General features: G+C 39.4%; 2 protein-coding genes across 10 annotated transcripts in view; one reads left to right on the top strand and one right to left on the bottom strand.

Moving 5' to 3' along the window:
• Positions 1-9,256, top strand: part of baiap2b (BAR/IMD domain containing adaptor protein 2b) — a 94,873-nt gene extending 85,617 nt beyond the window's left edge. For 3 of the 6 annotated variants that reach the window (XM_036572037.1, XM_036572038.1, XM_036572034.1), the window contains one exon: positions 4,040-4,397. In XM_036572037.1, the coding sequence (XP_036427930.1) occupies positions 4,040-4,100 (61 nt within the window). In that variant the 3' untranslated portion in view covers positions 4,101-4,397. Of the gene's footprint in view, positions 1-689; positions 1,840-4,039; positions 4,398-7,018; positions 7,062-8,778 lie in introns of those variants that run through there. The other 3 variants (XM_036572036.1, XM_036572039.1, XM_036572035.1) reach the window with 3 other exon arrangements.
• A 4,231-nt stretch (positions 9,257-13,487) lies between these two features.
• aatkb (apoptosis-associated tyrosine kinase b) overlaps positions 13,488-23,598 on the bottom strand; it is a 71,396-nt gene continuing 61,285 nt past the window's right edge. For all 4 annotated transcript variants that reach the window (XM_036572030.1, XM_036572032.1, XM_036572031.1 and 1 more), the window contains 8 exons: positions 23,247-23,380; positions 22,687-22,771; positions 21,586-21,707; positions 21,218-21,367; positions 17,194-20,785; positions 16,526-16,670; positions 16,221-16,436; positions 13,488-13,943 (listed from right to left, as the gene is read on the bottom strand). In XM_036572030.1, the coding sequence (XP_036427923.1) occupies positions 13,915-13,943; positions 16,221-16,436; positions 16,526-16,670; positions 17,194-20,785; positions 21,218-21,367; positions 21,586-21,707; positions 22,687-22,771; positions 23,247-23,380 (4,473 nt within the window). In that variant the 3' untranslated portion in view covers positions 13,488-13,914. The remainder of the gene's footprint in view (positions 13,944-16,220; positions 16,437-16,525; positions 16,671-17,193; positions 20,786-21,217; positions 21,368-21,585; positions 21,708-22,686; positions 22,772-23,246; positions 23,381-23,598) is intronic.

Below are 23,598 nucleotides of genomic sequence, written 5' to 3'. Positions count from 1 at the left end.
CATATACATTTAGATGCAAAAGTTTGAACACCCCAGGTCATTGTGTTTTGTCGGTTTTCTAAGTGAAAATAACACATGCTCTACAGAGAACACACTTAAATAAGACATTTTTTGCCAAACTTTAGAGTACTATAAACATTAATGCATTAAAATATGCAGGAATGTGTTCTCTATAGAAAATAGAAAACTCAGAAACTCAATAAAACATCACAAATTTGGCCAGGGGATCCCAAACTTTTGCATATGACTGTATAATGCAGTGCTGAATACACAAATGATCAACTAGCACACTGCATTTTATTGTTTCTAGGATTTAAATCTCTGCATAAATGTAAAAAGCTGCACTGCAAAACAGGATCAAATGTCAGTAATATAAATTGCCATTGAAACAGTCCATTGAAAGAATCTTTCAAATGAAAATGCAAATACCTAAAAGCCATAGCCACCAATTAGCATTATGCAAATGTAAATGTAGTGCTAAATGGCGGCTACCTGCTTTCATTCACTGCCTGCAGCATTAGCATTGTTAGTGTACCTAGCCCTGTAATTATATTTACCACTTAATCCTGGCGGTGTTAGCTTTAGCCCTAGCACTGTGTCATTCATTGAGCTGCTTGTGCTCATTCTGCTTTGTTGTGTTTGTGTGTCTGAACCCAACCTGGCAGCCTCTCCCTCTCTTTGTTCCACAGTTCGGAGGGCAAATTGATATCGACAGTGTGAGAGGACAGACAGACACACAGGCACTCGTCTGCATAGGACAGGCACCATCCCTCCTCCTTCCCTCACTCATTCACTCCTCTTCTCTCCCTCACTCGTCCATCCCGCTTTTCACCCTACCCACCAAAGAAGAGGAGGAACACCCATCTTCCCCCCTTCCTCCTACCCCTTTTCCTCCTTAGCTCCTATGCTTCCCCACCGGGTAGATGCCTGGTGGTCATGGAACCATGCTAAAGGAACCAGAACGCAGAATATTCCGGGTTGACCATCCTCAGAAAGCCTCCGGCCTTGAGGACAGTCCCGAGTGTCTGCTTTTCACGAGCTCACTGAAATGGACTTCTCGGAGAAACTGTGTATATGTATCTCTTGCTTGTCTTTCATGCATGTACTGGTTGTCAGTGTTGGTTTCTGGATTACAGAAATAGGACCAAAAACTATAAATGCACCAAATTCCAGAGTGTAGTTGAGGCTGCAGTACAGAGTAGATCAGTTTGAAGCCTAGTCATAATAAAAATACATGTCTGTGGACAACCTGTTTAACTTATGGTCCTAGATTACACCAACTTAACTGGCTTACTTAATGTTTTTCCCTTCCACATGGTAATGTTTATTTTTACCATATGTAATGTGTTGTCTGCACATGCAACACACACCTAACATGCTTAATTGTAGTGTTTTCAGCTCTGATAACTTTCATGGGCTAACAATAGGCTTGTTGTCTCTCAGACAATGTTGATCAACACACCGTTGCTCCCTACTTTGAGTTCAGCCTTCACATGTCATTAGATGGTTTTAAAATTTCTCTCTCAATTCGTTCCCACACTAACAAGTCTACATTCCCATACACATTTAGCCTAAAAATGCTCATAGTTGTCCCCAGACATTGTATGTGTTTACATGCACTTAATAATCCAATAACTGCAGAAAATCAGATTTTGTCAATAATCCGATCAACGCGTTTGCATGCACTTGAGTAATCAGATAATGGGGAAACTCCAGGTCTACATGAGTCAGGCAAGAATTGTATTTCTGCTTACAATCCACCAATTAACTCACAGAAGATGTGACACAAACATAATGTAAAACTCAAAGTTCATGCCGCGTTTTTTTTTTTTTAAACATTGCGCCACTTTACCTGAAACTATGAACATGCATAATATTTAAATCCTTAATTTCATCAAGCATGTTGTTGGTTTCAGCGTCTTTTCCAAAAGTGTTTTGCTGCCGTCTCGCGGCAATGCTTTTTGCTTATTTCCAGGACCGCAGTCTATTTCACACATGCGCAGACTGAGAAATCCAAAAGAACGAAATCAGAGTAAGAGTTTACACGCACTGAGAAATCTAAATACTGAGCTAAAATCTAGCCTCTTTATCAGATTTCTAGACCTTACTCCAATCTAAGAAATCAGAATATGCTGTTTACATGACCATTTGAACAATCAGATACCTGCAGAAATCCAATTATGTTCAGATTATTGAGCTCATGTAAACGCACTGATTGTCACTACCAGATCACGTCAGGCCCTGCAAGACTATTTAAAACAATGCACTTCAAAGGATAAATGAAATGTCAGGCAGTGAGGCAAACAGGCTTATATTTTGTCAAGCAGGCTTTATAACCTCTTAAATGACCAGGGCTCACCAAACTTTTATTACACACTTCTATAACCTAAGAATTACCCAAATAATTTACATTGTAGTCCATGTAATTACTAAATAATAATCCTTAAACCTGGCATTTTAAGGGATTAAACTAAGGTTCTTTATTTTTGCAAAGAATGAAGCTTACTCCAAATGTGCTGTAATTCTTACATAAACTCAGTGTGATCATTTATTTGTTTATAAAAATGACAGCTTATTCTTTTTTTAGCATTTGGAATTCTATCAGTTCAAATACGTTTTTTTCTAATTCCCTGGAAAAAAAAGTTGATATATCAATGATTATATACCTGAAGGAAATGACTGTTTTTGTTGTTTCCAAAATCCAAAAAATGTATTCAGATTGCTGACTAACAACATTGAATCAAAATGATATCAGGCCTGTGACACTACATGCTAAATGCTGCACAAACATAACAAAAGTTGATAGATACCAAAGTCTGTTCATGCATGAAGGAAAAGACAACCGGTACCTCCACATAGTCCAACATGTAGTTCCCTGAACATCTCCATCACTAGCCAAAGTCCTGTGAAGTCCTGAATTAAAACATGTAATGTCTTTTTTTTTTTTTTTAAATGTGTGCTGACAAGTTGATGTTTTAGGTCCTGATCTGATCTTACGTTTATGGGAATCAGTGCCTCTTGTACATATTTGCATACATTCAGTCTGTAAATACAATAATCTAAGGTGTCTATCTTGTGGTCAAGGATCACAAAGCCTATACTATTTTTTATGGGTGGTCCATTATTTACTTTTATTAATGCCAAACCATGTTTGTATTATTCCTCTGTGCTGAACGTAATCTATATTCAACAATCGCAGATTTGCAAACAATTTATTGCAATAAACAAGACAGATAATAATCATTTTTGTATAGTATTATGAGGTTTCTTAGCTCTCTGACCTAATGAGAGTGGACTGGCACTTTATATACATTATAAAAAGAAGGAAAAGACATAAGCCTGGTTATTTTCTTTAATTTGATGCTTGACCATGAAGCCGGTCCTCTTTATATTTAGCCTTCTGGTAGCTATGGTGTTCTAATAGAACATTTGTGTATGAAAAAAACATGTCCTTGGGCTCATTTGAGGTCCTGATATAATCTAGGAGTAAAACGTATTCTGCTTGTCCACTGTTTGGTGTCTGTGGATGAATAATAATTGTCAGCGTGTACCGTGGTGAGGTTTTCTCTCTTGTACCAAGTAACTAGGTAATGAGCTATGCACCGTTGTGATGATTAGCACTGTGCGCACCTTTGAAGACCACAGTTTTTTTTACCCTTCTCCCTATAGACTACACAGCAATTTACAGTTTTTTCCTCTTGTTCGCCTCCTCCCAGCACAGCCAGACTCTTCACAGTCTGCTCCCACTGAGTGTGTTTCCTACTTGCTGGTGTGATTTCAAACTTGAAGCATCTCACGCTTAGTCATGAGACATAAAAGAAAGTCCTCTGGGCTGCAAAAATGTTGCATGTTAGAAAAGGGTCCTCAGTACCTCAAAATCCCCCTCGAAAACAAGCTCTCTTCACCAGCCGTGTCTGTCTCTCCTCTTCCTGTTGTTTTCTTGCCTCTCCGTTTGTCTTTCTCTATGTGTGACAAAACTAAGCTCTTCCTTTGTTGTTTTTTTTGCCAACCCTGTCCATCTCTGTTTTGATAAATTTAGAGACAAAAGCAGTAAGGTGTCTACGACTGGAAGCTGCCAGTGTTTCTTCTTTCTGCATTAAAATAAGGCCAAGGTATGACTGCCACTTTCGCTGGGTAGATCTCCTCAGTCCCGGTGGCCAAACGGAATCTCTCCACCAACTCGATTTGTCTCTGTGTTTTGGAACGCTAGCATTTTTGGATGTAAAGATGTAAAATAAAATAAAAGAATACACTCTCAATAATGTACAGAGGAAAAAAAATATATATGCATGCATTTTGGGGGGCACCAAGACCAGTGTAACGTTGCAAGAATAACCTCAAATGTATGGTGACTTTCTACTTTGAAAAGCTAAATAAAACTCTGTCTGCAGATGAGAGCATGGAGTCATTTCTCAACTTGTCTTTGAACAACACGTCTTCTTGAACTTTCCAAATGCATTTGATAACTTGCCAGATGTGGTTTAACATGTTTTCAGTGATAGAATTTAACACTAATTTGTTTCTAAATTGATCTCAAAGTAGTGGCTGCATCACTATCCTTATTAACCTCGTTCACTGTCTTGATGTGCAGTGTCAGTCTATCAAAACACGCATTACTACAGTATTAATTTTATGTGTGGAACTTTTTAAAATTTTAAATATATTTTGTATAGTATTTAGCTCCATTCATTCACACTAAAGTTATAAGGAGTGTTTCAGTCCAGACTGAGGCACAATATAGGGCAGCCAATCACAACAGATGTCATTCACTTATAGTCATATGCAAAAGTTTCAGCACTCCTGGTCAAATTATATCCTGAGTGAAAGTAAGTGTGTACCCTATAAATGCACAGTGGCAACAGCTTGCTTAATTCTAAGGGATAAGGAGGGTTTGGAAAATGGTCATGTAAAAAAAATAGCTTATTATGGTACATTAAACCATTCCAGTAGCACAAGTGGTCCTCAGGGAACAACATAAATAAAATATTAGAACATGTGGGATATGGGTCATTTAAGATAATTGGGAAGAATGTATTAACTATTTCATTGATTTAACCACTACAGTCAGCATTTTTGATGTGACGTTTTAATGTTTTCACACATTATCTTCAATCATCTTAGCAGGGGCGCCGTATGATGGGGGAAAAGTTATGACGATTCTGAGGGCCTGTGACTGACAGGGGCCCTAAAGTGCTATTAGAAACTTCTCTTCTTACTGAAACATTCTATGCTATTGAAGGAGAAACACAGCTTACTGCATGATATTGGCCACAGCCACGCCGTACAATAAGCAAGGCTAACGGCTAGCTCTATCTCGGCTCACGTTTGCACTCTCTTGCTTCTGACTCATTACTCCAGTTATACAGGCATAAACACAGAAAAAAAGCAGTTAGTCTGCCTTCACAAGAAGAGTCCTTGTAGAATAAACTTGGAGAAATAAATGTTAGAACACACTTTCCCAAAACTGACATGCAGAACTTGTTACACACTAAATCATATGTCCCTGCCCCTGCCTGATGCCAGGCCCAACAGATACAGCTTCAGGCTCAGCAGCCCTGTCTCCCCATCCTCATACCCCTACCAATAAACCAGCCCTGTTTCTCCATCCCCATACTCCTACCAGTGAACGAGGCTTGTTTCCCCATACCCCTACCAATGAACCAGCCCTGAATCCCCATCCCCATACCGCTACCAATTAACCAGCCCTATCTCCCCATACCTTGCCAATGAATCAGCCCTGTCTCCCCATACCCATACCCCTACCAATGAGCCAGCCCTGTCTCCCCAACCCCATACCCCTACCAATGAGCCAGCCCTGTCTCCCCATCCCCATCCCCATCCCCATCCCCATACCAATGAACCAGCTGTGTCTCCTCATCCCCATACCCCATATGGTTGGCATGGCCTCTGGTGGTGGGGCCCAATGTGATACATTTCGAGGAGCCCAATATCCCTGGCAGCACCCTTGCATCCCAGTAATGAACTGCATCGACCACTTCAAAGATCTTTTCTTACACATCCCAGGCTGATCATAGTTTTAGACTGTGAGTGCATGTGAGTGTAGAGTGCAGTGCCCTGCCCCTCCCCTTTTTTAAACTCAACCGCTGCATGTGAGATTCTGTTTTGTGTGTTTTTGTTCTGTTTGTCAGTGGGTTGTGTGTTTATTAGTATGCCTGAAAATGTCTTCCCAGTTCCCCATCTGTTAAAATACTGTTTTACTGAACTAGTTTGTTTATGCATGTTTACTACATAAATACTTAATTCAGAATAATCCTGTTTATTACTTTTGGTTAAATCTGTGAGACAGTAGTCTGGAGTAGTTGGCAAATATCCAGTAAAATGGCAAAAGTTTGGAAGAATAATTGCAGCAATCATCTAGACCAAGGTTCACCAACATGCAGGTTTCCATTCCAAACAAGTAGGAGCACACCTCATATCACTAAGCAACTGTTTGAGACCAACTGATTAAGAATAGAAGTAGAATCAGGTGTGGATCTGCAGCCACATCGACCCTTTGCAGATATGATTAGTGACCCCTGATCTAGAAGGACATTATAGAGCAATAGATTTTAGTTATTAGTTGTTTGTGTTCTCAGGAACACTCTTAAAAATTAAGGTTCTTAAATGGTTCTTGACTTGAACATATGGTTCTATGAAAGGATGTTTCTGGTAACCTTTATGTTATGTGTTCTTTAAATTTTATGAGGCTTATTCATACTCTTTGCATATCTTTCTCACAAATGTCTTTCTTTTAAGAACCATCCAAAGGTTCTTTCAGGAACCAAAAGTGGTTCTTTTATTGCTCAAAAAAAGGCTTTTTGCCACCTTTACTTTTACATTATTCTACATGTACAAAAATTGTGATTTTTTTATTTTTGTGAAAAAAAAATGTAGTAACAACTTTGTTAATATTAATTAATTTGATATGTAAGTATACATTCTTACAAATGGGTTTGACTACTTTTAGATTTTATTAGAACAAACTTTGAAATGTAAGCTTTCTGTTCACTTTTTTCAGTATGGGTCCTGATTTCGCCCGCTTTTGAATGAACAATAATTACGTAAGTGATTAGCATTAACCTTTAAGAACCACTACTCATGGCTTTCATTGGCTGCCTATATTCCTTTTTATGGCTTACAGCAGTGTTTATAATTGTGGGAATAAACTTGTGCAACTCAGGTAATGTAGCAACTATTTGGACAGATTTTCAGCCAACAGTTTGATGGATTGCTAAAACAAAAAGAAATGTTGCACAACTCTATTCCTTGCTGTTGTTAAATCTTGTGAATCAGCTGCGCAAAATTCATTTATCAAACCAGATACTTCATTGCTAAAAATGTTATGCATAGTACTTATTATTAAATGACTATACATTCATAATTTATACTTAAGTTATAAGGTCATCAGATTGTGGACATTTAGCTGAAATTCTATTAGTGTATAATTTCTCCTGTGCTTTTCAAAACTCTTCATTTTTGCTCTGCATGCCACACTGGCCAAAACCAAGCATGCTAACCAAGCAAAATTCCTAGTATTGAACTATGGACTGCAACGTTGAATAAATCCTCAAATGTCTTATTTAAGGTTTATTATCATTAAATAAGGTATTATTGTCATTTTGCTATATAATTGATTTACATTTCATAAACTATATGACATTTTTTATATTCAGTTTCATATACATGATTGATTACATATAGATAGTTATGTTCATATTCCATTTACATTCTGTATCTGTTCAGTATTTATAAAACATTACTTTACTTTCTAAATAAAGGGTACATTTTTTTTTTCAAAATCTACATATACTTGATGCATTTGTGGCATATTCATAAACAGTACAGAAAACTCCATTACAATTACATAATCATGTTTAAGTAATGAGAGTATAATGTAATGAAATGAAAACACACTCAGTAATGCTTATTTAGTACCCATAGGCTATTTATTCCCTAATCTATGTAGACACATGGTAAGACTCATGGTAAGCATGCTCAAGACATTTTCTGCAGTGTTAATGAACTGTACAGTAATATTACAGTGAAATTACATTATCACACACTCAGGATGATCACCTTATAAAATATTCGTGAATATTTGATGAAATTCATGCACAGTTTCATGTAATGTTTTCCTTTCCTTTTCCTTTCTTTCCTTTCCTTTTTCTTCCTTTTCCTTTCTTTTCTTTCCTTTCCTTCCCTTTTTTCCTTTCCTTTCCTTTTTCTTCACTTTTTTCTTTTCCTTTCCTTCCTTTTCCTTTCCTTTCCTTTCCTTATGAGAGAATAATGTAATGAAATGAAAACACACTCAGTAATGCTTATTGTATACATCACAATATGCTCATTAATACATTAAAAACATACAGGGAATACACAACCTATAGGTACCAAACACATGGTAAGCATGCTCAAGACATTTTCTGTGGTTTTAATGAACTATACAGTAATATTACAGTAATATAACGTAAAACTACATTATCACACATTTAGGATGATCACCTTATGAAATACTTGTGAATACTTGATGAAATTCATGCACAGTTTCATGTAATGTATAGGAAAGTAAAATATCATTAATTTGCACCATTTTGAATCAGTCATAGTGTGATACTATAATACCATGACACATTCAGAAAATATTGTGACATTGAATTATAATGCCCAGCACTAGGTGAACATGTTTTGAGCATGTTTAGAGACACTAGGCCTGCGTTTGAGGCTCCACATGCCGCATTCCTCTGTAGAGTGAAGAGTGAGTGTTGTGGTTTATGTTTGTAGACTTCCGGATCCTTCACGTTTCACCACCTTCATGTCCCGACAGCGTCCTAACAGCTCCATCTTTGAGCAGAGACAAAAGCTGGTCATCAGTGAGGACCTCAGCTCTCCAATCCTGTATTAGGAGCCCCTGCCCTTTACAGACTGCACACTTACCCACCTGCCCCGGGGACTTGCTTTATAACAGAAAGGCATGGCCTGGATACCATGCATAACTAGAGTTTTTCTGTTTTATCATTGTTGCAGAAAGCACACATTATTGTTTGTTTTTGACAAATAGCACATTTTGTGTGATGGATCAATCATGCAGTGACTGAAAAGGCCTTCTGAATGTCATTGCAACATAGCAATAGCATATGCCATCACAGTTTGTGTGTGTCATTCTTCTTGTAAATGTATTTTCTTTACATTTACTTGTATTTTCTTTAGAGTTTAGGCAGACCATTAAAGGCTCATCTAGTTTTAGTCCATTGCTGTACTACATCTTCTGTCTTCTTAGCTCTATTATCATAGCATTTGTAAGAATTATCTAATGCCAACATTATTTCAGGGCAAAGTCATAAACTAACAACAGTGGTGCTCCTAGGTGTTAAATAAGCTTGAACAAATGTAACAGAATGTAATAAATCATAAGACTAGTAATATAATGCTTCTTGTAAGACCCAGCATCATAAATAAGAATCTTTTAGCATTTAGCAACAGAAAGCAGACACAAAAGGTAAGTAAACTCTTGGTAAGCATATGTGTGATTGGTAAATAGATAATAATTATCATGTAGAACAATCTATGATCTAAAAGTAATATATCACATTTTTCCACTGCACAGATCAGTGTACAGGGAAAGGTTTGTATATGTTGTCATGTACAGTGAATGCAGAGTTTGACTGGAGAGCATTATAAAGGGAAGCAGCAGATCATTTTATTACTGTATAGTTCTGCCTTGAACTGATCAGTGTTTTTCTTGTTATTTCTTCAATATGTGTTTTTTTTTTTGTATGTGTGTTGATAAACTACAGACTTCAGATGATTTATGTATAGATGTTAAGTTAATAGATTTTCAATGGTGTTTTCTACCATTTTCTTACACCTCATGAAATTCTAATTTGTCTAAACAATTAAACATAATTTCAAAAGCACAGTCTGTAGTCCAATCCTATAAATAAAGCAATTATATTGAATTCGTCTATGTGTGCTTAATAAGTAATACAGTCCATGTTACACTGAATTCAGATGCTGTTTCTTAATGAGTGCACAGAGCAAGGATTCCTTTCTTTTCCCCTCCTTTCCTTTCCTTTCCTTTCCTTTCTTTTCCCTTTTCCTTTTCCTTTTCCTTTCTTTTCCCTTTTCCTTTCCTTTCCTTTCCTTTCCATTCCTTTCCCTTTCCTTTCCCTTTTCCTTTCTTTTCCTTTCCTTTTTCCTTTCCTTTCTTTTTCCTTTTTCTCTCCTTTCCCTTTTCCTTTCCTTTTCTTTCATTTCCTTTCCCTTTTCCCTTCCTTTCTTTTCCCCTTTCCTTCCTTCCTTTTCCCCTCTCCTTTTCCCTCTTCCTTTTCCCTTCCTTTCTTTTCCCTTCCTTTCTTATCCCTTTTTCTTTTCCTTTCCTTTCTTTTCCCTTTTCCTTTTCCTTTCCCTTTTCCTTTTCCTTTCCCTTTTCCTTTCCTTTCCCTTTCCTTTCCTTTCTTTTCCCCTTTCCTTTTCCTTTCCTTTCTTTCCTTCTTTCTTTTCCTTTCCTTTTCCCTTTCCTTTTCCTTTCCCTTTCCCTTTCCTTCCTTTCCTTTTCCTTTCCTTTCCTTTCCTTTCTTTTCCCTTTTCCTTTCCCTTCCCTTTCCCTTCCTTTCTTTTCCCTTTTCCTTTTCCCTTCCTTTCTTTTCCATTTTCCTTTCCTTTCCTTTCCTTTCCTTTCCTTTCCTTTCCTTTCCTTTCCTTTCCTTTCCTTTCTTTTCCCTTTTCCTTTCCTTTCCCTTCCTTTCTTTTCCCTTTTCTTTTCCCTTTTCCTTTTCCCTTCCCTTTTCCTTTCTTTTCCCTTTTCCTTTTCCTTCCCTTTAGATTACCTTGTTGCTCCAGCGTACACCTAAAGAAGCAAACTTCAGACATCAAACATGTTGGCCGGCTGACTTTTGTGATAAGGGTATAACTGTACAAATAGGACTATTCCATTCCTTTAACTACATGTAACTGAATAAAGGAAATTAGTTACTACCCACCTCTGGTAACATGTTATCTTTTTGACACCTATTCATTTATAAGTATTTTTTAATACCTCCTGGTTGAAATTTGTATTCCTTGTGATTCTCTGCAGAGATCACCAATCTTATCCACACAAGATCAACATGGCTGCAGGTTTTCATGCGAAACAAGCAGCTGTGCACTCCTTATAACCAACCAATTGTTTTAAGACTGAGATCAGCATTTTAAACAAGTGTAATCAGGTGTGCTTCTGCACGCTGAAATGAAAACCTGCAGCCACACCAGCCCTTTATGGATAAGACTGGTGACTCTTGCTCTAGCGTGATACAGTAAGTGAAAGCACTGTCATAATCCAGCACCAGAGAGAGACGTCAAACAATGAGTTTATTTTTCTTTGTGTACAGTCACTGATCTTGTGACACACAAGAGGAACAGATTTTTATGAGGACCTTCACATATCTCCCTGCTTTTCTCTAGATGGAGCTCTAGTTCATCATTCAACCATGTCTCTGCTCACTGCACTCAAATACAAGAGCCTCAAGCACCCTCTTCATCAACAAGCCTATGCACCACTTTAAAGAACACATCTCTTTGGCAGCAGATACATGAAGATAAACTCTTACAGTATATCCAGCACAACCACCGTACTTTTTTTCATCAGTAGTTTAAAATTGTTTCGTAAAATACAAAAATAGTACAGATTGCCGTCTAGCTCAATCTAGGCTAACCTATTACGAATAGATGCCATAAGAGGCAAACAAACATTGAACATATTAAGTGTAGCATAAAGATTTTCTTTTTTCCCCAAAGCACATAAGTGTGCAGATCACATAGAATTCCTGTACATCGTCTATAGTCGTAGCATCAAGCAGTTTCTTTCTGAGAGAGGAAGTTATTGTTTCCTCAACAAAGCCTACCAAAAAATGAAGTTCATATCGGACAATAATGCCACAAATCAAAAGGTAAACAATCAGTGCAGTATTCAGTATTCACTGTATTCAGTAGCTTCTGTCATGTTCTTATGAATAACATCAACAATAAAGGTAATATTTTGTTGTGAGAGTCCACTGTAGTTGCTTTGCTGATGCTCACTTTATCCTTTACTTATATTCAACTAAATATCTATTAAATGCGATTGAACTTTGCATTGAACATGATAGATTCTCTTTTAAAACTCACTTTAAACCTAACACTTTATTTGGATAGTCCACTTTAGATGCTTTGTAGATACTTAATTTACTTTCAATTTATATTTCAACTAAATATCTACTAAACTGACCATTATTTTCTTTAACTCTAAACCTGGCTCTAATCCTAACCCTAACCTTAACCTCAACCCAAAACCTAAACCCAACCTTCACCCTGGTCCTAGCCCTAACCCTGGTCCAAGTCCTAACCCTAACCTCACTACTGTTTACAATCAACAGATAGTTTAACAATTTGAACATCTATAGACAATCTATAGGGGGCTATAGTAGGCTATCCAAATATTTAAGACCCTAACCTTAACTTACGCCCAAAAGCGAAACCTAATTCTAGACCTAAACCTAATCCTGTTGATAATCAGCTAAGTTTCACCATATAGACTGATAACAATTAAAGCATCTGTAGATAATTTACTGGTGGCTCTCAAAATAAAATGTTACCACAATCCAATTTCCTTGCAATCAGTTCCACTAACTTTCTGTGTAGTTTTTTGAAAATGATGAGAAAGGCATCATGTATTAAATGAAAAATACCTTAAGACAACAATTATGAACACTAATCATGAGACATCCCAGCTCTGATCATCATAAGGTAGCAAACATGTACAGCATCATTGGTATACGTGCTCATCATAAAACGCCTGTTGTGTCCAATATTTTGATATTTTCCAAGCAGCCAGAAAAGCAGGATGGATTTGGCCAAAGTAACTTACTTTGCATTCAGCAGAGCACTAATCCTAGGGTCAAAATAAGATTAATTCTAATTCTAGAGTCCTAAATAAGAGTTCATGCTATGGGTAACTGTAAGGATGGTTTCTTTATAAGAGAGTTTCATAGCTTGTACAAGGCAGGGTAGGCAATAAAAAATGACTCACTGGCTTTTGGCCCAATATCAACAGTGACTCGAAATAAAACGATACGGAAATACCGAAAACGTAATTCACAGAATTTAGTGACCAGGCAAAAATTTCCAAAGAAATAAAGTAAATAAATACTGATAATGTGGATGATATAAATTTCATCAGAGATCTTTTCAGTGTCAACAAAAATTGAGCTGGTCAGAGAGTTTCTTGATGTTGCATCACCCTGTATGATCTGCTACTTTCAGGTAGATGGCTGACTCAAGGCAGCTATGTGTTTCTCTTTTCCCCCAAATATATTTCCAAACGAATTCAAACAGTACCTTGAGTTATTTCCCAACACATCATCATATTTTAACATCTTGAATAGTATTCCAACATTACTTCACAGTCAAAGTCCACGTCATCCCACATTGTCCTGAAAAAATGAGATTTGGGATTTGGCTTTGTGACTGGTTGCAAGTTTTTTTTTCTCTTTTTCTGATAAAATGTTGATTGTAGCCTGGACGTTAGGGTTATATCCATACCTGATGTCCTTTGCAAACAGTTTCATTCAGGAGAATCCCGTGTCCTCACAGTACATATAGTCCCTTCAAAACTGTCACTAGTTTAAAATATGCAAGAGTTCAACAAATAAGATATTATTCAGGTTTAAACTACTTCTAATATTGTTTTTAAGAAGCATATGGCCACATTTTTTTTATTTTGTTTCTTTTGGGCCTCATATTAAAGACCATTATAAGTATTTGCTAACAATAATAGGCACTGTTTTTTGATGGGATCCAAAAGATTCTCTGAAACAGTATCACTTTCACTGCAAAGACCAAAAGGTCTGGAGAAAAAGATGTATGTGCAGAGTGCTCCCCATAGATGGCAGTGGTGTGCAGTTCTCACTCTCGCTCTCCATCCTCGCTGCTCCCTGCAAGACAGAAGAGATTGAAACAATTTAATTAATGAAACAATTTCAGTCTATGACGATCAAACTAAATTTCAACCTCTGCATAACTGAATTATATTTATGAGCACAGTTGTGCACCAATAATAAAAATAAAAAAAAAAACAAATAAATAAATAAAAGATGCATGTCAAGCCTAGTTTTGCTGGACCACTACTGGCTGCATGCAGTTTGTCATGCAGGTGGCAGTGACACCACATGATGGTGGTGTATTACTGTGTGTTGTGCTGGTACGAGTGGTTCAGTCACAGCAGTGCTGCTGGAGTTTTTAAACACCTCAGTGTCACTGCTGGACTGAGAATAGTTCACCAACCAAAAATATCCAGCCAACAGCGTCCTGTGGGCAGCATTCTGTGACCACTGATGAAGGACTAGAGGATGACCAACACAACTGTGCAGCAGCAGATGAGCTATCGTTTCTGACTTTACATCTACAAGGTGGACTGACAAGGTAGGAGTGTCTAATAGAGTGGACAGTGAGTGGACACAGTGTTTAAAAACTCCAGCAGCACTACTGTGTCTGATCCACTCGCACCAGCGCACGATTCACACGTACCATCAACATGCCACCACCAGCACCACTCAGGTCCTGCTTCAATACTTTTTATAACGTGAGTCACATCTACATTAAAGAAGTGGTCACTCATGATAGAAAAGGAGGAGGGGACAGTTAGGATCCAATTTTTCAATCAGAATGAACTCGCCCTTGGCTAGGGTAGCCTCAGTAAGATGATCAGCTGGCCATGGCTATAAGCTTTGGTGTACAGTCATGGTGTAGTGCCTTTCTTTTTGTTGCTGTTAGCTGTGTAGCCTATAGCATGCTAACTAGCATGCTAGCATATGGAGTTATTTGTGCCAAAAGTTTCAAATAAAACTACAAAATATAAAAAAAAGTTAAATCAAACTTATTTTTTCCAAAAAAAATAAAATTCTACTCAACTTCAGTCATTCTGATACGTATGTATTACTCGTTTGTCAGTTTTTGCTTTAATTTCTTCTTACTTTTTATTCATTTTTTTTCTCCTGGAATTGCTTTTGAAGTTTGTCTTTTGCTTCTGACTTTTATAGCCATGCTGATAATGGAACTAAACTGCTTTACTGTCTAGGGTTAGTTTACTGCATTAATGTGAAGACAGTTATGGGAGCAGCAGCACTCTGCATTCAAGCGTGCTGAGAAAGAAAGCCTGTTTCAGTGACTGACACGAAGGGATTCTGTGGGTGAGAACAACAAAGAATGACATAACAGCCTTTATAACCCCCAGAACTCATGGCTAGCAGTAATCAGGTATTTTCCACTTTTTACTGTGTTTATATTAGCGCTCAGTTATTTCCCTCGACTCACATCAGATTCAGTGATTTCCTGACCACCACACCTGATTCAGCTCATCAGGGGCAGTTGATAAGCTGGACCAGGTGTTTTAAGGTAAGAAACAGTTGAAACAATGCAGAGCTGTAGGTATTAAGAAGAATTGAGCTGTAGAATTAAGAAACACTGATTTACACAGCTGCAAAGTTTGCCTAGTTAACCCTTTGGTGGGCACTTCTAGCAGACAATGCTTGGCTAGTTAGTGCTAGCATCTGCAAACCTACAAGATGATACAGCTTTGTTCAACAGCTATGTTGACCTAAAATACTTCAGTTTATATATAGTACTTACTGTACTATAATACCACCGCGACCCAGAAGGATAAGCGGTTTAGATGATGGATGGGTGGATGGATGTACTATAATACCCAAAGCCCAGTAAATCATTTGTTATGATTTCAAAATATTAAACATTTCCAACAATTTTATTGCCATTTTTTGGGTTTGAAGAGGGAAATGAATGTCCACCTAACAACAACACCTAAGTTCTGGCCTGATCTATCTTGCTAATTGTGTCAGATCCCAATGATTTCAGGGCAAGTTCACTTAAAAAACTATTACCTCAAACTTCACTTAAGGTAATAAAGTAATGGAACAGCCCTGAAGATGGCACTGGAGACTTCCCCAGAGGGGCAAATGGTGAGACCACCCTTGGCCAGCCAAGTTGACGAGGGCATGTTAAAACCAGTATTAAAATGGGCAGTCATTCAGTGACTCAGTACGAGATAGTGACTCTTGTACGCTGGTCCAGCAAAAATCACTGTTAGAATCAGCACTTTTTTATTGCAGTGTAACAACTTGAGCTAGATCTGACTACTTCATTTGACATTTGCTCCATAAAAGATGCATGTTGTGCTATTTAAAAGCATGTTTTACCTCCTGCAGAATCCATATCTGAGTCAGAAACATGAGTGATGGAGAAACGTGAGACTGTGGAGGGAGAGACAGTGAAACGGGAGAACTGTGCCACAGGTTTGCTGCTTGTGGCCCTGGAGGGCAGGCTTGGTTTAGCTTTGACGTCTGGAGGTGATCCCTTTGAAGAGGTCGGGAGCGGCAGCAAAGGGAAATCATCCTCCCACTCAAACCCTGCACCTGAAAACAAGAAAGAATGTTAGAATAAAAAAGCACAAGAGAAACAGTTGAAATCTAGTGATTTGGGATCATTTTAAGTGAATTCTTACTCTCTTCTGAAATGTTTCCATCTGAGGAATCATCAGAGGCGTTGACTTTTTCCTGTTGGTTTGGTACTGTGCCCTTTGCACCCTGCATGCTTTTCTCTCCTCCCAAAGGGAAACCATGTTCAGCTAGCTCTTTAGTCGGGCTTTCCTGGAGAAGTAGATTTTTTTTTAATTACTTTTTCTTTTATTTACCAGGAACAAAGTACTGTGTTCAGAAATATTCATTTATAATCTTGCTTTTTAATACATGTGAACTACCATCAACAAAAGTATTGGGATAACTACATATATCTGACCACAGATAATATTCGCTTTCAGGAAAATATATGAAATAGTTATCCTTCAAAGAATAAAAGACTCTTGAGATATTTTATAAGTAAATGGGAAGACTTTTACAGAATGATAATTGCAGGATGCTGCTTAGGTCAGTGCGCTGCCTTTGCAGTGCAGTCAAACATTCCAAAATATAATGTGTGCAACGTCTTGAAATGTATACCATCTTCATTATATCTGAATCTGGTGGAAAGCCTTACATAATATATTAACATTGTTATTCAGGTCCTTTGCATTACATTTGTAATAAAAGTATGTTTTCACTGAACTCTATCCCAATACTTTTTTGTATGGTACCATGAATCCACTGCAAAATTAAATACAAAGATGCTGCTCACTTGGTCAAACAAGTAGACGGTAACATCATCAAAGAAGGACACCACCTTCTTCTTGGACTCTAGCTCATCACAGAGGGAGTCGGTCAGTAGACTGGGCATCTTGAGGAGGCTTCTGAGTTTGTGTGCATCGCTGCAGTCGCTCACAATTATGGGCACCTGCAGGGCCTCATCCTCGCTGTCCTCACTCTGCTCCTGGATGCTATAGGTGCGCAACTCCTCATCTGATTCATCACTGTCCTCTGAATCCCCATCCTCCTCATCAGCCTCTTCTCCGTCTGCTGGGGACACTCTGCCCTCGAGTGGCGGGAGAGGGGGAGGAGACAATGGGCGAGTGGAGCTCTTGCGGCACTGCAATACATCCTTAGCGTTACTCTCTGGAGTTTCAGGCTTATCTGCCAATGCATCAGTTAAAAGGCTCTTTTCTGTGCTAGTTTCAAGAGCCCCCACACTATCACTGTTTTCCTGGGGTGCTAGTTCCTCTGAAGATGTGGTAGATGTTACTTCTTCAGTAACCTCTGTTTTCTTCTGAGGCTCATCTTCACTGATGTCAAGAGTGGTCTTAACATTATCATCGGCTGTGACGCTCTCAGTGGGTGATGGTTCAACAGCAAGGATGGGGTCTGTCTCCTTGATTTCATTGTCTTCCAGCTTGGTATCTGCACCTGGCAAGGCAGTTAAATCTGAAGACTGACTGTCAGATGGCAACACTTCTTGATGGTGATCTGAATCTACCTCAAAACCTTCATCTTGGTCATTTTTTGGGCATTCAGCTATCTCATGAGAAGGCGGAGAGATAACAGGGAGTTCAGGTGTTCTAAGTGAGATTCTATCATCTGTTTCCAAAGGCAGGCTTTCCTCTATATTGCTGTTGATGTTTTCACTGTTTTCTATGGTCTGTACAATGTGTGCCTTTTCATTGTCTTCTTCAAGCATCTGCTTTGGTAATAGTCCCTCTTTTTCAATCATTTCCACTGCTTCCTCCTCCTGTCTCTCAAGGTCATCAGTGTCTTTTTCGCTGTCTTCTTCACTTTCTTTCTCTTTCCCCGCATCATTGTCAGAAAAGTAGGCTGAATCTCTGTATGGGGTTTTCTCACTTAGCGCAGTCAGCCCTTCATCAGTGCTTTGCGATGTTGTCAGGGCAACTGCTACCTCCATATCTTCTTGTTGTGGATCAAGTATTTCCCCATCTTTCCCCATCTCATCATCCCCTTTCATCACCATAAGTGGACATGGGTCAGAGATTGACATCAACGGCTGAATGAAAGCTTTAGTGTCTTGTGGTTCATGGGGCTCTTTCAGGACAAACTCAGGGGACTCGTTGTTCTCTGTGTCATAACCACTGTCCATAGCTCTGGGTGAACTTGAAGGATGAAGGGAGGTTGGGCTAAGAGTTTCACTGGAACCTGCAGTGGATGGTATGTCAATGGAATCCATTGAGTCAGGTGTGCCCACCTGCTTCTGCAATGATTTGAATGTCTGGGTGGCATAGTCAGCTGTCTCCACATAATCAACTGCAAAGTCACCAAAAATCCCTGAGGTGACATCAGTGATGTCATCATCACTGCAGTCATCAATCTCCACCAGGCTAATGCTGGAGTGTCCACGGTCCACACCACTGTCTCCTGTCCTGCTGCCTTCTGATTCAGGTTCTGTGGAAGTGAGCTCATGGAGGGGTTTCTCTAATGGTTGAGATGTGGTTGTAACCTCTGTTTTGAGGTTGGTTTGAACTGTATCTTCCTGTACGCTACTTTCTTGTTTGAGCTTTCCTTCTCTGATTACAATATCCACATACTCTGAATGCTCGGTCTGTTTTACATTGTTCTTTGTTGGCTCTGGTTTGGAAGTTACATGCCCAATAGGTAAAGCAGACTGGCTTAACTGCTGATTTCTGTTGGATAAACCTGGGTTTTTTTCTGAGACAACATCATTCATGAAGCAGTTTCTTACCAATGACCCTGTGAGAGGATCCACAAAGTGAGAGTTGCTCAAAGCCTGACAGCACGGTACAGGATAGACCTCTGCTTCTCTTGGTTCATGACAGAGATGAATGTAGGAACTGCAGTCAGCTGAGGATACTGATGCATGCCTGCCGTGCACAGGGCAGGTGTTGCTTTTTACTGTAGCTTCTAGGTAATTAATTGGTTTGGCAGAGCGATATGGGAGGCTATGCTCCTCTGGCCATGCATCCTCAACATCAGTCATAGGCATGGTGTAGTGAAAGTCTGCATAGGCATCTTGCCTGGATGAACTTTGTCTCCGACACAAGCTCAGGATATTTTTTGAGTGGTTACTGGGCCAGCCCATTGCTTGCCTTTCAATGAACAGGTCCTCCTCCTCTTCTGAATCACTGTCATCTCGCCCCACAAACACAGCTCCACCTGACTCAATGTCAATACAAACTGAGTGGTTTCCTGGCATAGTCTTCCTCAAGGAACCCATCATGTCATAATATCCCCCAGTTACATTTTTCCCTATTACTGATCCTTGGCTGCTCTCAAGGTAATGGTCACTGTAGCCTTGTGGGGGACTGCCAAGAGAAGGGGAGATCCCCAAGGGGTCCTCCAGTTCACCAAGAGCCTGTCTCAGGTTCCGAGACCCCCAGCTCTCCCGTGGGGGTTCTGAAAGGTCTCCAATCAGGTAGTGGTCCATACCCAGTGGAGGTGACTGTTCATAATAATAGCCCCCATCCCTATCTTTGTATGATACATAGTGACCTGATTCCCACGGCCTTAGTGGGCTGGCATCAGATACCTGACCCAGAAGTGGTTCCATTGTTAGGGACATGGCTGGACTGCTATCTGAATCATAGGCATTGCTTTTGTGGATGTCCGCTGACCAGTACGACTCAATTGGCTTGCCTTCAGAGGGAAAGTTCATACATTCCCCTGAGTCGCCACTACCAGTGAGAAAGCTGCCATTGCTGCCACCAAACTCAGGGCTGTAAGCACACACTGTGTAATCCAAGTCAATGTTGCAGTCTACTGGCATTCTACTGACATTTGTATTCTCTTCAATACGAATGTAGTACTCACTACTAACTGATGGACTATGAGCACTGAGGACTGGTACCACACCTGGGGTGTGTAACTGCTTAGGCTCAAAGTACTGAGGAGAGACCCCCAAGGTGAGTCCATCAATCCCACATCCACCTACCATCCCTCCTGGGGGGTAGTAGATATCCTGGCAGTGTGGATTCCCTTGACCTAATGTTCCAGTGGTGGATGAGGAGTGGTAAGGTTGCTTTGCTCTTGCTTGCTCCCATTTGTACTCGAAGTTCAGACCATGACTGGTCTCGGTAACAGTTAGAATGTCATCTCCTGACTCTGACTGGTAGCCATCACCAGCAGAGAATTGTTCCAGTAAGGGGAAGGAGGAGGAGGTTGTGGAGGATTGAGGCATCTCAAGGGCCAGGGGACCAGCCCCATGCAGGGTGCCATGATTCATGTTGGGTCTCATGGAGTTCCAGCGTCTCTCAAAGTCTTCCTCTGCTTCACTGGCACCTTTAGCACAAAGGTAACTGAGCAGGAGGTGAACTTCCTCAGCATTTGGCCTCTGGTCTGGCTGAAGCCAGCAGAACTGCATCACTTCATACCTGATAAGAAGCACACACACAAACAAACAAACAAACAAAGCTATTAAAACAGGAATAACATCACCTCATAGAGAAACAATAGAGTTTCTGTGAAAATAGATTCGCAGTGTGCTGGAGGAAATGCGTGCCAAGATGATTTGCATTTTTATAACACCCTAATAAGGAACTGTTTCATTTGAAACAAATATGAGATTTAATTGCCATCTCATCTCCTACAGCAAATACAATTGGATTCATTTTGGTTTCTAATACCAAAAGATGCATATCTTGGTGCAGTCTGCTCTGCTGTGTCAGAAAGGCGTGAGCACACAGACACAGCAAGGAACTGAATATTAGGTAGAAGACTGAGCAGAGAAGCAACATAAAATAAAATAAAAAAAAAAATACTGAATTCCATATGCACTCCATTATTGCAGCAAGTAGAACACTCACCAACGGTCAGCAAGAGGGAACTGAAGCAATGGCTTTGGCAGTTTCAGCTGTTGTTCCTTCACAGCATAGCTGAGGACCTGCCTATCTGAGTAGTGTCGATAAGGCTGGTTCCCCAACTCAAACAACTCCCAGATCGTTACCCCAAGAGACCTAAAACACAGAAACACACGATTAATGTTACCAGGATGGCTGGCTGTTTATTGATTTTTTCACTCCCCTGTGATTTTTCACTTGCTTTCCCTTGCAGTATCAAATCAAATGTTTCTAAACTTCCAAATGAAAATTAAACTTTTGTTTATAGATGAAGCTCCTGCTGTGCAGTACATTCACTACAGAACTTTATTCTTTTAATTTAACATGTTACATACCAGATATTGCTTTGTTTGGTCTGGTCCACCACCAGCAGGTTGCCATGAACGTCATCCACCAGCTCAGGAGCAATCCAGCGTAACGGCACCCAGGACTGATCCGATGTCACATAGTAGTCATCCTGGGAAAGAGCAGGCAGAAAGGATTATTGCTTAAAGAGTCTTCAATTTTGATTATCAATAGCCATGTTTACATGCAGCCTGATAATCTGTTAATAGTCCAACTAATAGCTCAATCGGAATAGAATACGTCCATGTATACACCTCAATCAGAATAGACGAGTCCTTGAGGCCATTCAGAATATTCTATTCAATTGAACAAGGTGGGTAATCCTGTAAATGATACATCAAATAGAAGAACAATAGCCATGTAAATGCCTGTATCTGATCACATTCCCAATAGAAAAGTTTAAGTACGTTCTGTGCATGTGCGTCACGTCATAACGAAAGTTTATAACGTTCCACATGGCGGGAGGTCTGGAAAGGAGATAAACTGGACGCCCATCCCATCGCTGTCTATGTGTCTCAGAACATGACGTCTTCCTCTCGCCCTTCTTTAAGTACATGTGAAGTACATTTTTCTGAGTCTGCCATAATTTTAAAGCAATTAAAAACACAAGCACATCAGCTCAAACCCAGGTAGCTAACACACTGTTGCTCATGTGATGCTCGTTGTCATGGTAACATCTACACTACGTGGTGCTCTACGCATGCGCATAATTTTGGATTGGATTACTTGCAGTGTGCATTTAAACAAACATTTTCCAGCAGATTGTTGAGTAGAGTAAGAATATAAACACTTCAGTCTTAATCTATAATCAGAATGTGTTCAATCAGATTGGCAAAAATCTTTGCATGTAAACACAGCCATTATCAGTAATGTCTATCAGATTTTGTCATGAATAAACAGATATTTAATGCCGTGATATAAACTAATATCTAAGGGTTCCCGACGTGGACCTACATTTTAATTCCTCACTCTCATACTATCCTTATTAGTTACAGAGTAGTTACTACATAATTCATACTAGTTACTGAGTAAGTCATAGTAATGACTGAATAATAAGCCTCAGCTTTAGGTTTTAAATGCTATATCCATACCTTATACTTGCTGTGTGACAGCCCATAGTCTCCAATTTTGACAGTCACGTCTGATGTCAGAAGGCAGTTTCTCAAAGCCAGATCACTGGTGAAGACCAAAATGCCAGAAATATAATGATCAACATGAACTGCTAACAACATTTAGAGATGAGACAAGAAGACCTTAGTAATAACAGCCCTTATCCTTGTTCTTTCTTCGTGGAGAAGAGGAGTAACCCCCAGCAACAAAATCACTGATGCTGGAGTAGCAGAGGCACACTCAGGCAGCATCAGGATATTGTTACAGGAAGTTACCAAGTAACTCCGACACCAGAACAAAGAAGAGCAGATCCAGCAAAGACAATTTACTATAGTAAAAACTATAGATACAGCTGGATTATTATGGAGGTGATATCTCGCATACATGTTTTTCAGCTATATTACATTTTCTGTTGTCCCTTAAGGGCTCCCAGCACTACTTTATGAAGTAGGTTATGGTTTCTACAAACATATGTTTATATAAAAGAGAAAGAGAGAGAATTATTTTGGAAGCAAACTCATATCTGTGATGAACAGCCCACCTGTGGGTGTAGTCATGTTTGTGGAGATGCAGAAGGCCAGAGGCTATCTGGCAAGCCATTCGTTGAAGGAGCAAAGGGTCAGGGGTCAAAGAGTCTGACGCCCTGCAGCTGCGCAGATAACCTTTCACATCGCCCTGTTACCATGGAGATCAAACAGGAAGAAATAGCTTGTAAACAGCAGTAGAAATGAGTAGCATAAACAAGCATTAGTATTCACTGCATGGAGGAAAAATGGCACTGACAGGAATGTAGGATGATGTCAGTGTGCTTTACCTCAACAGGCCACTAGAGGGCCACTGCATTCATTAAACTACACTGTGGCTACAAATGAATGTATTCATTTATGTATCAA

This window comes from Colossoma macropomum, unplaced genomic scaffold (genome assembly GCF_904425465.1).
Source record: "Colossoma macropomum unplaced genomic scaffold, Colossoma_macropomum, whole genome shotgun sequence".
NCBI classification, from domain to species: domain Eukaryota; kingdom Metazoa; phylum Chordata; class Actinopteri; order Characiformes; family Serrasalmidae; genus Colossoma; species Colossoma macropomum.
This window is presented reverse-complemented; position numbering and strand designations above follow the sequence as displayed.